The 14,543-nt window shown below is 41.1% G+C and overlaps 1 protein-coding gene across 1 annotated transcript in view; it reads right to left on the reverse strand.

Moving 5' to 3' along the window:
- AP4B1 (adaptor related protein complex 4 subunit beta 1) overlaps positions 1-14,543 on the reverse strand; it is a 558,401-nt gene that overhangs the window by 144,017 nt on the left and 399,841 nt on the right. The window contains exons 7-8 of the mRNA XM_044072898.1: positions 14,279-14,382; positions 10,093-10,300 (exon numbers count right to left, since the gene is read on the reverse strand). Of these exons, the coding sequence (XP_043928833.1) occupies positions 10,093-10,300; positions 14,279-14,382 (312 nt within the window). The remainder of the gene's footprint in view (positions 1-10,092; positions 10,301-14,278; positions 14,383-14,543) is intronic.

The raw sequence follows: 14,543 nt of genomic DNA on the forward strand, positions 1-14,543 counted from the left end.
GGAACCCAAGAGTTCCTTAGGCCTCTCTATTTAACATGCGCCTCCACTAAGCTGATTTTTCAAAGGAAATGTTCGATGGGAAAAATGATGTGGACACTGGCTCTCTTTGTTGGCATCATAGTCCTGGATGAGGGGGGTATAACAGTGAGAAGCAAACAAAGTACTGGTTGTCATAGTCAATGATGTTAGAGTCAGAAGGGAACTCTGTAGAGGAATCTATCATCATCTTATATGTGAGACACTACTCTTGAAATTTTGAAATGGAAGGTTCTGCAAACAGAGGTAAGACAGTGTCACTGCCATGCTACCATACGCTCTTCCATGAAACACTTACTCATACAAGGCCATAGCAGGTGGATATCCAGTCCACCTGAAAATAGGCTTCAAATTATGTTTACATAATAGCTATGCTCAAGGCTAGAATAACTACAGGTTGCCCTGGAGCTACTGATTTGTTAATAAAAGCAGGAGGAAAGCATTGTGGGGAAGCACCTTCTTTGCTGAAGTGTGCCATCTGCAGGGCAAGTGCTGGTGCCTGGGAACCGGCATTCAGCTCTGATGCCACAGCTGAATCTGGAGCTCTGGAAGATACAGAAGCGACAGCACCATTCCTGGTCTCCAGAGGAGCTTTGACAACTGATGGCACTAACAATATAAGTGTTGGAGTCTGTAGCTTACCTCAAGCTGCTTGATAAAGCCTGCACATTCAGGCCTCAGTGGTACTGGATGGGGTCTCTAAGGCTCTGCACAACCTGTCCACTTCCTTAACCACTAACTTCTTAGACTTCTCCTTTCAGGTGTAAAATTTTGTGTTTCTTTGAGTCAGTGGCAGAAGGTGTCTCTACAGAAGGGAGTAGCATCTCTTGTCTAAAGGAAGAGAGTTTCTAGTACTCCACAAATGTTCTTACATTCTTAGAAGCATGAAACAATTATTTTCCCTAAAATAAGAACATGTCTTGAAAGAAGAAACTGTATGGTCACTAGACAGAACAAGCACGAAAAGTGAAAAGCATCTTGATGGTACTACTGATCACAACATTATTAACGGTAATTTTTTTCTAAGGACACAGAAAAAAATGTCTGTCTGTACATACATAAATAAATATATATATATATATATATATATATATGTGTGTGTGTGTGTGTGTGTGTATGTGTAAGTGTGTCCGTCTCTATGTGTGTATATATGTATTCACAAGGACAGATGCCTACCGTACTGCTAATTCCCATCTATCATGATATTGTAACACTGGTCATTATGACATACACTTATAAGATTCTTCTGGTGAAGGTGATGGCTCCCAAGAATAAAACTCTTCAAGAAAGAAATTTTAAAGCTACATGGGTTGTTGGGAAAAATGGTGCAACAGTCAGAAGGACAAAATTCGGGTCCCAAGGAGGAGGCACTGGGTCTATATTACGTTGTCAAAAAACCTCTTCAGCGAACGGCTGTTCGCTGACCAATAAACAGCGAAATCCAACTTCTATGAACGGCCACTTCAGCAAATTTTTTCCTAGGGGGAAAAAAATCGCTTAGCCAACTAAAAATCAGACAAAATTTCAAACCCCCACACCCCCCCTAACTAAATACACTGAATCTGAGATTGCACTACAGTGGGGAAAAGGGCAAATTCCCGAAGATAGCCAAGTGTTTCTTCACCTAGGAAAAAAATTCGCTGAAGTGGCCTTTCAAAGAAGTTAGATTTCACTGTTTATTGGTCGGCGAACAAGTGTTCGCTGAAGAGGTTTTTCAACAACATAATAAAGACCCGGAGGCACCAGTTTTCCAGCTGCTCTTAAATGTAAACTCCCTTTATAGAAGGTGTAACAGCTAAACACAGCTGTAATAGCAAGCAGGCTGAAATGGCAGACAAATATACCTTACCTAATGTATAAGAAAGTATCTTTTCAAGAAAGGTGAAAGAGAGCTTACTGGACATTGACTGCCCTTTACTCTGGCTGAAAATCTAATCCACACAGACAAAAATGATTTCCTAGTGGTAGGATTTTACTTCTTTATGATATAGAAAACCTTAGGGGGAAAGGATTTCCACTGCGGAATCAAGGAGGTTCTGATTTCCAGAATGCAAGACATACATGTTTTAGTTTTGGATGTATAAAGCCCCCTTGATGTTGACAAAACTACTGCTGTCTTGCACACAGAGGTGCAATTACAATCAAAGTGGGACTGGGCTGTCTATCTAACACTGATCTTTAAATGACAGAAGACCAAAATACTGAGACAATAATCCTTAAAGCTACAAAAGACTGAAACTCAAAGGACTGCAACCTAAAACCATGAAGTAATACCAGGAGCTATCCTCTTATTCACATGTGGCCACAGAAGTGGATTTATCCTACTCTACTCAGACCCATTCACTGTTCAGTTATGAAACTGAAGAAAATTAGTCTGGAATGCTTTGACCCCTACCAAAAACAGAGTTATCTTCTGTGTTCCTTGAAAATGGAAATATACAGATGTGCATCTTTCAAACCTATAGTAACTGTAAGAACCTCTGGAAATGAGAGGGAAAGTAGGGGCTGCAGGGAAAGCACAAAGAATTGCTTTACAATCATGAATATTTTTAACCTCAAAATGTCTAATATTGGTCACTAGGGTCCATTTTTTTCTTAACTCCTGCAAGGGCTACTTTGTCTATACATGCTGATACTAGCATATCTTTTAAAACTGGATCTGCCAGGGACACCTGGTGGGACAGAAAGATTCCCATGAAGGAAGAAACAGTTTGGAACTCTATTCATACCTTGAGCTTACAAGATCTTTTGACCAATTAGCCATTGTCAGAATGAATCATTGAAATTTAAAGAAGGGAATCCCTACCTCCTAGGAGTACGAAAAGGGATATAGTCCGAACTGGAATACACTGTCTTGACTTGGTGCAGTACCCTTGTGACTGACTACATTGGTTCCTGTTGCCTCTCTACTGGCCTTTCTCAAATTCCTAATTGTGGTTAAAGTTTGGTATGACACTAATGGCAATAAAAAGGCTCCTGCTAAGCAGGAAAATTCCTAATGCATTTTCATAAGGGAGAGTGAAACAATTCTTAGTGTTTCAACTGTCTTACTTTTTTTTTAAACACGTTTTGTAATACAAGCCCCCAAAATAAATGTTTATCTGGAGGTGGATTCAACAGTTGTCCTTTGATGATCTTAGCATGCAGTCTGATGTCTCTGCCTGAAGCCACCGACCTTGCACAGCTATCAGTTGTATCATGGGTACATTATAGGATGTGCTTACTGACCATGAGGGCCATCTACAGATGTTATAAGAGGTGCTAAGGGCAGCATATCGGACCTCCTCTCACAAATCCTTTACTAATGTCTGCTTAATATTGGAAGATGTGTGTTTAGCAGTTCACTACTCCAACACCTAGGTCTGCAGAGGTATAAGCTTTCTTATCCAATCCAGAAGGAAGATTGCACACCTTTTTGTCATGTAAAGTGCCAGCTTTGATCCATAAGATGCAGCTGAATAAGCGACAGTGGTACCGCTGAATGATTTTTTTATTTTTGTACAAGTGTTTGTAGTTTTCTTCTGACAAATAAAATGTTTAGACTTACAGTGCGGCAATGGTAGGCTGTGATGGTTCAAGGTATCCTAGAACATGTATATAACAAAGGAATAGCTGTGGGGTTGGGTTCTTCTATCATTAGAAAATCCAGGCATTGTTTGAGAGACTAGGACAATTCTACGGCTCTCCATTTAAAATGTTCCTGCCCTCAGCTTAACATTTCTCTGTAGGATAGATTCTTGGAAGTGGAGGAGGCACCTGAGGAATAAGACTAATTTTCATCAACGCCCTAACCAAGCAGTGAATGGTTCTTAGTAGCATCAGCTAAATCTTCCTCTTTTCTGTCTATACCTGAATCAGAGTAGAGTTTTGGATATGGGACTCTGCTTCTGTGGCTACCTGAATCAGAGTAGAGTTCTGGATATGGCACTCTGCTTCTGTGGCTATGCCTGAATCAGAGTAGAGTTTTGAATATGGCACTCTGCTACTGTGGCAATACCTGAATCAGAGTAGAGTTTTGGATACGGCACTCTGCTTTCTGTGGCTACCAGAATCAAAGTAGAGTTCTGAATATGGCACTCTGCTTCTGTGGCTATACAAGAATCAGAGTAGAGTTTTGAGTATGGCACTGATTCTGTAGCTACCTGAATCAGAGTAGAGTTTTGGATACGGCACTCTGCTTTCTGTGGCTACCTGAATCACAATAAAGTTTTGGATATGGCACTCTGCTTCTGTGGCTATACAAGAATCAGAGTAGAGTTCTGGATATGGCACTCTGCTTCTGTGGCTATACAAGAATCAGAGTAGAATTTTGAGTACGGCACTCTGCTTCTGTAAATACCTGAACCAGAGTAGAGTTTTGATTGCAGCACTCTGCTTCTGTGGCTATACCGGAATCAAGAGTAGAGTTTTAGATACGGCACTCTGCTTCTGTGTCTATACCTGAATCAGAGTAGAGTTTTGGATATGGCACTTTGCTTCTGTGGCTACACCGGAATCAGAGTAGAGTTTTGGATACGGCACTCTGCTTCTCTGGCTATACTGGAATCAGAGTAGAGTTTTGGCTATGGTACTCTGCTTCTGTGTCTATACCTGAATCAGAGTCGAGTTTTGGATATGGCACTTTGCTTCTGTGGCTACCTGGAATCAGAGTAGAGTTTTGAGAACAGCACTCTACTTCTGTGGCTATACTGGAATCAGAGTAGAGTTTTGGATACGCACTCTGCTTCTATGGTTATACCTGAATCAGAGTAGAGTTCTGGATACGGCATTCTGCTTCTGTGGCTATACCTGAATCAGAGTTGAGTTTTAGATATGGCACTTTGCTTCTGTGGCTATACCTGAATCAGAGTAGAGTTTTGGATATAGCACTCTGCTTCTGTGGCTATACCTGAATCAGAGGAGAGTTTTGGATATGGCACTCTGCTTCTGTGGTTATATTTGAATCAGAGTACTGTTTTGCATATGGCACTCTGCTTCTGTGGCTATACCTGAATCAGAGTAGAGTTTTGGATATGGCACTCTGCTTCTGTGGCTATACCTGAATCAGAGTAGAGTTATGGATATGGCACTCTGCTTCTCTGGCTATACCTAAATCAGAGTAGAGTTTTGGATATGGCACCCTGCTTCTGTGGCTATGCCTGAATCAGAGTAGAGTTTTGGATAAGGCACTCTGCTTCTGTGGCTATACCTGAATCAGAGTAGAGTTTTGGATATGGCACTTTGCTTCTGTGGCTACACCGGAATCAGAGTAGAGTTTTGGATACGGCACTCTGCTTCTGTGGCTATACCGGAATCAGAGTAGAGTTTTGGATATGGTACTCTGCTTCTGTGTCTATGCCTGAATCAGAGTTGAGTTTTGGATATGGCACTTTGCTTCTGTGGCTACCTGGAATCAGACTAGAGTTTTGGATATGGCACTCTGCTTCTGTGGCTACACCAGAATCACAGTAGAGTTTTGGATACGGCACTCTGCTTCTGTGGCTATGCCTGAATCACAGTAGAGTTTTGGACACAGCACTCTGCTTCTGTGGCTATACTGGAATCAGAGTAGAGTTTTGGATACGCACTCTGCTTCTATGGTTATACCTGAATCAGAGTAGAGTTTTGGATATGGCATTCTGCTTCTGTGGCTATACTGGAATCAGAGTAGAGTTTTGGATACGGTACTTTGCTTCTGTGGCTATACCAGAATCAGAGGAGAGTTTTGGATATAGCACTCTGCTTCTGTGTCTATACCTGAATCAGAGTAGAGTTTTCGATATGTCACTCTGCTTCTGTGGCTATACCTGAATCAGAGTAGAGTTTTAGATACGGCACCCTGCTTCTGTGGCTGTGCCTGAATCAGAGTAGAGTTTTGGATATGGGACTCTGCTTCTGTGGCTACCTGAATCAGAGTAGAGTTCTGGATATGGCACTCTGCTTCTGTGGCTATGCCTGAATCAGAGTAGAGTTTTGAATATGGCACTCTGCTACTGTGGCAATACCTGAATCAGAGTAGAGTTTTGGATACGGCACTCTGCTTTCTGTGGCTACCAGAATCAAAGTAGAGTTCTGAATATGGCACTCTGCTTCTGTGGCTATACAAGAATCAGAGTAGAGTTTTGAGTATGGCACTGATTCTGTAGCTACCTGAATCAGAGTAGAGTTTTGGATATGACACTCCGTTTCTGTGGCTATACTGGAATCAGAGTAGAGTTTTGGATACGGCACTCTGCTTTCTGTGGCTACCTGAATCACAGTAAAGTTTTGGATATGGCACTCTGCTTCTGTGGCTATACAAGAATCAGAGTAGAGTTCTGGATATGGCACTCTGCTTCTGTGGCTATACAAGAATCAGAGTAGAATTTTGAGTATGGCACTCTGCTTCTGTAAATACCTGAACCAGAGTAGAGTTTTGGTTGCAGCACTCTGCTTCTGTGGCTATACCGGAATCAAGAGTAGAGTTTTAGATACGGCACTCTGCTTCTGTGTCTATACCTGAATCAGAGTAGAGTTTTGGATATGGCACTTTGCTTCTGTGGCTACACCGGAATCAGAGTAGAGTTTTGGATACGGCACTCTGCTTCTCTGGCTATACTGGAATCAGAGTAGAGTTTTGGATATGGTACTCTGCTTCTGTGTCTATACCTGAATCAGAGTCGAGTTTTGGATATGGCACTTTGCTTCTGTGGCTACCTGGAATCAGAGTAGAGTTTTGAGAACAGCACTCTACTTCTGTGGCTATACTGGAATCAGAGTAGAGTTTTGGATACGCACTCTGCTTCTATGGTTATACCTGAATCAGAGTAGAGTTCTGGATACGGCATTCTGCTTCTGTGGCTATACCTGAATCAGAGTTGAGTTTTAGATATGGCACTTTGCTTCTGTGGCTATACCTGAATCAGAGTAGAGTTTTGGATATAGCACTCTGCTTCTGTGGCTATACCTGAATCAGAGGAGAGTTTTGGATATGGCACTCTGCTTCTGTGGTTATATTTGAATCAGAGTACTGTTTTGCATATGGCACTCTGCTTCTGTGGCTATACCTGAATCAGAGTAGAATTTTGGATATGGCACTCTGCTTCTGTGGCTATACCTAAATCAGAGTAGTGTTTTGGATATGACAGTTTGCTTCTGTGGCTATACCTGACTCAGAGTAGAGTTTTGGATATGGCACTCTGCTTCTGTGGCTATACCTGAATCAGAGTAGAGTTATGGATATGGCACTCTGCTTCTCTGGCTATACCTAAATCAGAGTAGAGTTTTGGATATGGCACCCTGCTTCTGTGGCTATGCCTGAATCAGAGTAGAGTTTTGGATAAGGCACTCTGCTTCTGTGGCTACACCTGAATCAGAGTAGAGTTTTGGATATGGCACTTTGCTTCTGTGGCTACACCGGAATCAGAGTAGAGTTTTGGATACGGCACTCTGCTTCTGTGGCTATACCGGAATCAGAGTAGAGTTTTGGATATGGTACTCTGCTTCTGTGTCTATGCCTGAATCAGTGTTGAGTTTTGGATATGGCACTTTGCTTCTGTGGCTACCTGGAATCAGACTAGAGTTTTGGATATGGCACTCTGCTTCTGTGGCTACACCAGAATCAGAGTAGAGTTTTGGATACGGTACTCTGCTTCTGTGGCTATGCCTGAATCACAGTAGAGTTTTGGACACAGCACTCTGCTTCTGTGGCTATACTGGAATCAGAGTAGAGTTTTGGATACGCACTCTGCTTCTATGGTTATACCTGAATCAGAGTAGAGTTTTGGATATGGCATTCTGCTTCTGTGGCTATACTGGAATCAGAGTAGAGTTTTGGATATGGTACTCTGCTTCTGTGGCTATACCAGAATCAGAGTAGAGTTTTGGATATAGCACTCTGCTTCTGTGGCTATACCTGAATCAGAGTAGAGTTTTCGATATGTCACTCTGCTTCTGTGGCTATACCTGAATCAGAGTAGAGTTTTAGATACGGCACCCTGCTTCTGTGGCTGTGCCTGAATCAGAGTAGAGTTTTGGATATGGCACTCTGCTTTCTGTGGTTATCTGAATCAGAGAAGACTTTTGGATATGGCACTCTGCTTCTGCGGCTATACCAGATTCAGAGTAGAGTTCTGGATATGGCACTTTGCTTCTGTGGCTACCGGAATCAGACTAGAGTTTTGGATATGGCACACTGCTTCTGTGGCTACACCGGAATCAGAGTAGAGTTTTGTATACGGCACTCTTCTTCTGTGGTATACCTGAATCACAGTAGAGTTTTGGATACGCACTCTGCTTCTATGGCTATACCTGAATCACAGTAGAGTTTTGGATACGGCACTCTGCTTCTGTGGCTATACAGGAATCAATGTAGAGCTTTGGATATGGTACTCTGCTTCTATGGCTATACCTGAATCAGAGTACAATTTTAGATACGTCACTCTGCTTCTGGGGCTATACATGAATCAGAGTAGAGTTTTATATACGGCACTCTGCTTCTGTGACTGTACCTGAATCAGAGTAGAGTTTTGCATATGGCACTCTGCTTCTGTGGCTAGACCTGAATCAGAGTAGAGTTTTGGATATGTCACTCTGCTTCTGTGGCTATACCTGAATCAGAGGAGAGTTTTGGATATAGCACTCTGCTTCTGTGGCTATACCTGAATCAGAGGAGAGTTTTGAATATGGCACTCTGCTTCTGTGGCTATACCTGAATCAGAGTAGATTTCTGGATATGGCACTCTGCTTCTCTGGCTATACCTAAATCAGAGTAGAGTTTTAGATGTGGCACCCTGCTTCTGTGGCTATACCTGAATCAGAGTAGAGTTTTGGATACGGCACTCTGCTTCTGTGGCTATACCTGACTCAGAGGAGAGTTTTGGATATGGGACTCTGCTTCTGTGGCTACCTGAATCAGAGCAGAGTTTTGGATATGGCACTCTGCTTCTGTGGCTATACCTGAATCAGAGTAGAGTTTTGAATATGGCACTCTGCTTCTGTGGCTATATCTGACTTAGAGGAGAGTTTTGGATATGGCACTCTGCTTCTGTGGCTATACCTGAATCAGAGGAGAGTTTTGGATACGGCACTCTGCTTCTGTGGCTATACCTGACTCAGAGGAGAGCTTTGGATATGGCACTCTGCTGTTATTTTGTGCTGAAACTATATTAGAAGGGAAGATGGAGCAGAAGCATTGATCCTCTGCTAAGGCTCAACATTGTCCTCAGCAAACCACTTGTAGACAGAATGGGCATCAGTAAGATCCATCAGATGCTGTCTGGGAAGCTCAGCATCTTTACAAATTCTGTCTAAAAATATAATGCCCTCTCCATGTTTTGCAAGTTCGTGCATAGCAGTTAGAATGGTGAATAAAGGCTGGGAAATGGCAAGTGGCTGTGATGCAGCACTAAATTCTTTTGAGATTTAGAGGGAGAGAAACACCATTATCCCACTGCTAGCCTTTGAAAGGACATCAACAGACAGGGATGAATCTGCAGAAGACAAAGAAGCTCAGGGCTGACAAACCTACACTTCTGCAGACTAGATACCTTTATGTCCTACAGGACCGATGGGGCTTTTTGCTTACAGATGTTTTCACAGCAACATTTTTATTCATCCTTTAAGGATATTTACCTCCCTTCGAAACTTGCACTTGAAATGCCTCTCCCTCAACATTGGTGTTGTCCTCGTCTTGTCCAAAAGCAAAACTTTTGTGCTGTAAGAAGGCAATATGGTCTTGTGCAATTCTCATGTAACAGGTGAAGTAATAGTGAGGGAGAAGGAAAAGAGGCTGCAGGGGAGGTAGAATGTTCACCTTCTGCTATCAAGTAAAGGTAACTTAACAATAAGGAGGGGAGAAAAGGCATGTGAGCAGTAAGGCAATACAAAACAAAGTGAAGGCGACTGCTCTGGACCCATCAAACAATGATGACTAAAGATGGAAAGTCATGAGGAATCACTTATTTTAAATACAAAAACTGTATGTGGTCAGCAAAATGTTTCAGTGCTTAGAATTTCAAAGATGAATCTTAAAGGGTAAAATATAATTTAAAAAAAAAATCACATAACTCTGTGAACAACAATAGTATGCTACCTTACCTATGACATAATAGAGAAGCCTGCCCAGCATATCTTGACATTCAGCTGGGCGGGCAACAAACAGTCGCATCATTGCAGTCAGTAATTCCATCTTCACTAACGGAAATAACTCGGTTTTGATATTATCCACAAACTCCTCAAGGATATAAGGCGCATTAGGAATCTCATCTCCATGCATTCCCAGAAGCCATATCAAAGCTTGCTTTCCCTAAAAATGAAAAAAAATATTTGAGTGACATAAAATCAATACAAACAAAATGGAACATAACACTTAATGAAGCAAAATTAACAGTCGTAAATTAATTATAAGCACATTTAGACAAAGGTTATTTCTTGGTAAGTGTACTGCATTTGTCATTAACACAAAACCTGCAAATCACTTTGGCAGAGTCAAATTACTTGAGCTGAAATGTACAACTACTTTCTTCAGTGTGACAAAGCAGCTACTCAGTGCTGAAAACAAAATGCTACTAAGTGAACAATCATTCATTTATTCTGCAAAGATGTCCATGCACCTCTGTGACTTTCTTTAACCGCATCAACTTATGCTGTGATCATAAAGCAGAAAACTCCTATAACTCAATTTGTTTTAAACTCACTTATATACAGGCAGGAGTAGAATAACCTGGTTTAGATCACAGCAGCATTTCCTACACTCTTCTTCAGACTATCTTCTAGATAACAGGTAAATGTCCCTTTCTTGGATCTGTTTCTACTACTATTCTGGTCTGGCTTTCCATTCAAACTTTTTTTTACAGTAACCTCTTAAACATCTGTTTGTACTTATGTATCCAGCTTGAAGATCGTTATTTTAACTTCCATGACTACACTGTGAACTACATCTGCAGAACTCAAAGGAAGCTCACACAAATCAGATAGAAAAGGATTATGGCCATCTTACTCCTGGAAGAAAAGTCTTTGGAAATTGTATGCCAGGTAGAAGGATTTACTGACTATGACTGATGCATGATGGCCAAAGAATGGTTTTGTGGATGATGAAGGTACCCAGATCCCAGAAGACTGACCCAGTTTTTTAAGGTAGTGTCTTTGTTAGGAATGAAGTGGAAAATTCTTGCTTGCTGAATCAAAATCACATTACACTTATTTTTTGCATTAACTTTAAGCCCATTGTCAGTGCATCAGGCATTAGTCTGATTCAGCCTTTTTTGTAGAATCTGTGCGCCTTTAAGGGAGTATATAATGATACCCACTTTGACATTGTCAAACTTGGTGATCCACAGGCCTTAAAGTCAGAAAAGGAGAGGCAAACAAGAAGGGGGCTTAGGACAACAACCTTGGGGAAACTCCACTGCTGGCATTCTTTTGTGTGGTAGAAGTACGCCTGACAGCTGAATATCCACCAGATGGCATAGGGATTGCTGTTAAGTTGTCTAAACTTGTTCGGAATAATTTCAAGGGAAATTGTATTGAAGACAGTTAGCTGCATCCAGATAAGAAGTCTGGATAGCACGGTCCATATCTATGGCTTCTGTGATCCTAACAAATAAATTGATTAAATGAAGTAGAAATAACTACCTTAACAAAGCCATATTGGGTTGGATTGAGGGACTGAAGGCTGTTCTTATATTGTCATTTATAAGATCTGCTGTGATACATTTTGAGATCTTACAATCAGTAATTCAGCAAACACATGACTGCAAAATACCTGCAGTCACTACATATAGATATGACTTTGAAATGACGCACAAACCCTGCAGGCATTGCAAGTAGGTATGGCCTTGAAATGAGAGCACAAACCCTGCAGGCACTACGAGTAGATATGACTTGAAATGAGAGCACAAACCTTGCAGTCGCTACAAGTACATATGACCTTGAAATGAGAGCATAAGCCATGCAGGCACTACAAATAGATATGACCTTGAAATACTGAACTCTGATACAGCTCAGTAGCCTACCAGTCAGGCAGCTGATGAAGGTATCCAGATCCCTGAAGACTGACCCAGTTTTTTAAGGTAGTGTCTTTGTTATGGAATGAAGTGGAAAATTCTTGCTTGCTGAATCAAAATCACATTACACTTATTTTTTGCATTAACTTTAAGCCCATTGTCAGTGCATCAGGCATTAGTCTGATTCAGCCATTTTTGTAGAATCTGTGTGCCTTTTAGGGAGTATATAATGGTACCCACTTAGACATTGTCAAACTTGGTGATCCACAGGCCTTAAAGTCAGAAAAGGAGAGGCAAACAAGTAGGGGGCTCAAGACAACAACCTTGGGGAAACTCCACTGCTGGCATTCTTTTGTGTGGTAGAGGTACCCCTGACAGCTGAATATCCAGCAGATGGCAAAGGGATTGGTGTTAAGTTGCCTAAACTTGTTCAGAATAATTTCAAGGGAAATTGTATTAAAGACAGTTAGCTGCACCCAGATAAGAAGTCTGGATAGCACGGTCCATATCTATGGCTTCTGTGATCCTAACAAATAAATTGATTAAATGAAGTAGAAAGAACTACCTTAACAAAGCCATATTGGGTTGGACTGAGAGACTGAAGGTTCTCCGTATATTGTCATTTATAAGATCTGCTGTGATACATTTTGAGATCTTACAATCAGTAATTCAGCAAACACATGACTGCAAAATCCCTGCAGTCACTACAAGTAGATATGACTTTGAAATGACGCACAAACCCTGCAGGCAGTGCAAATAGGTAAGGCCTTGAAATGAGAGCACAAACCCTGCAGGCACTACGAGTAGATATGACTTGAAATGAGAGCACAAACCCTGCAGTCACTACAAGTACATATGACCTTGAAATGAGAGCATAAACTATGCAGGCACTACATATAGGTACTACCTTGAAATGAGAGCACAAACCCTGCAAGCTCTACAAGTAGATATGACCTTGAAATGACAGCACAAACCCTGCAGGCACTACAAATATTTATGACCTTGAAATGAAAGCAGAGACCCTGCAGTCACTATAAGTAGATATGACCATGAAATGAGAGCACAAACCTTGCAGGCACTACAAATAGATATGACCTTGAAATATTGAACTCTGATACAGCTCAGTAGCTTACCAATCAGGCAGCTGAAAAGACTGTTAAAGAAATACAGCACAGGAATATAAACAGCAGCATTATTTCATGCACAGAGTAGAACATTACTCCATTAATCATCTCAACTTTGACAGAAAAATTCATTATGTTATGAATGAAAAACAAAACACAGTGGAACATTATTCTGTCATATCTACCCACCTTTTACGGATGTGTTATTTATGTTATAGGTGTTCAGTTCAAAATTAGAAATGAACGATTTTAAATACTTTTTAGGAAACGTGGGTCTTGCCCTGATACTTCGCTCCCCATGTCTTCCCAAGATACCAGCACTGTCATCTCCACAGCCTCTGACTTTCCATTTAATTATTTGGTTTCCACACCTTTCTGTTACTCTTCAGGACTACTTATTAGAAAACTGAGAGAATGGACCCAGTTATGAGCACCCAGTTACCTTTCTGGTCACCATCCTATCACTGCAGTGAGCACAGTTTACTACAATCTTATCATACCTGTTCTGTATCTTGCAAATAAATCTGCCTTTCTTGGCTCCAACTGCAAGCTCTTTAAATTCTTCAAACACTAAGAAGCAAGCACTATTCAGACAGTTAAAATAAAACAGCCAAATAAGAAACTTAAAAGACTGCATCCCACTCTCAGAGTTAGACCTTCTTGTAGAACAATGTCTGCTGGCACTGTAATTGTGAATGAAATTTGCATTCCACCAGCCTGGTGCTTTCCTACCACTGCCGAGTCTGTCATATCCAAATCAGAGCAGTACAAAAGCATACGGGTCTATTATTACATAAACAAAGTTTCAGGGGGAAAAAAAAAGTAAAGTAAATTTAAAGTGTTTTAGCGGGGACCCCCCCCACACCCCCTACTACTTAAATATACCAACTCCGAGATTGCACTTTGACGGAGAATGGCACGGAAAGGGAAGATTTCCCTTTCCTACACTTACCCCCCTGCTTAAAGCATTTACTTTTGTTTGTTTAGGTGTTTTTTTTTTTGTTTTTTTTTTGTTTAGAGTTTCGAAGTTTCAGAACTTCGATCATATAGTGTCGACCATATGGTATTCGAAGTTCTGAAACTTCGTTTATGTAATATAGACCCAAAAGCAAACATTACATCAGTCTCCAAAAACAAATGAATATAATGTCTTACCTCACTGTCCTGGATAATATCTTCACAGCCAGGCAGTGCTCGACAGACAGTTTTTGTACACTGAGGACACAGCCACACCAGATCTCGGAATGTTTGAACCACAGCTGGAAAACATGCACAGCATATCAGTTACAAGACATCTTTTCCTAGTTTCCAGTTAGCTGTGCTTTTAAAAAAGCAACATCTTTAGGCTACACATGATATACATTTGCCCTTATTCATATCCCACTCAAGTAGCAAGACTACGTAAATTAAAAGGAAGCAG

This window comes from Protopterus annectens, chromosome 5.part1, assembly GCF_019279795.1.
Source record: "Protopterus annectens isolate FY-2018-M chromosome 5.part1, PAN1.0, whole genome shotgun sequence".
NCBI lineage: Eukaryota > Metazoa > Chordata > Ceratodontiformes > Protopteridae > Protopterus > Protopterus annectens.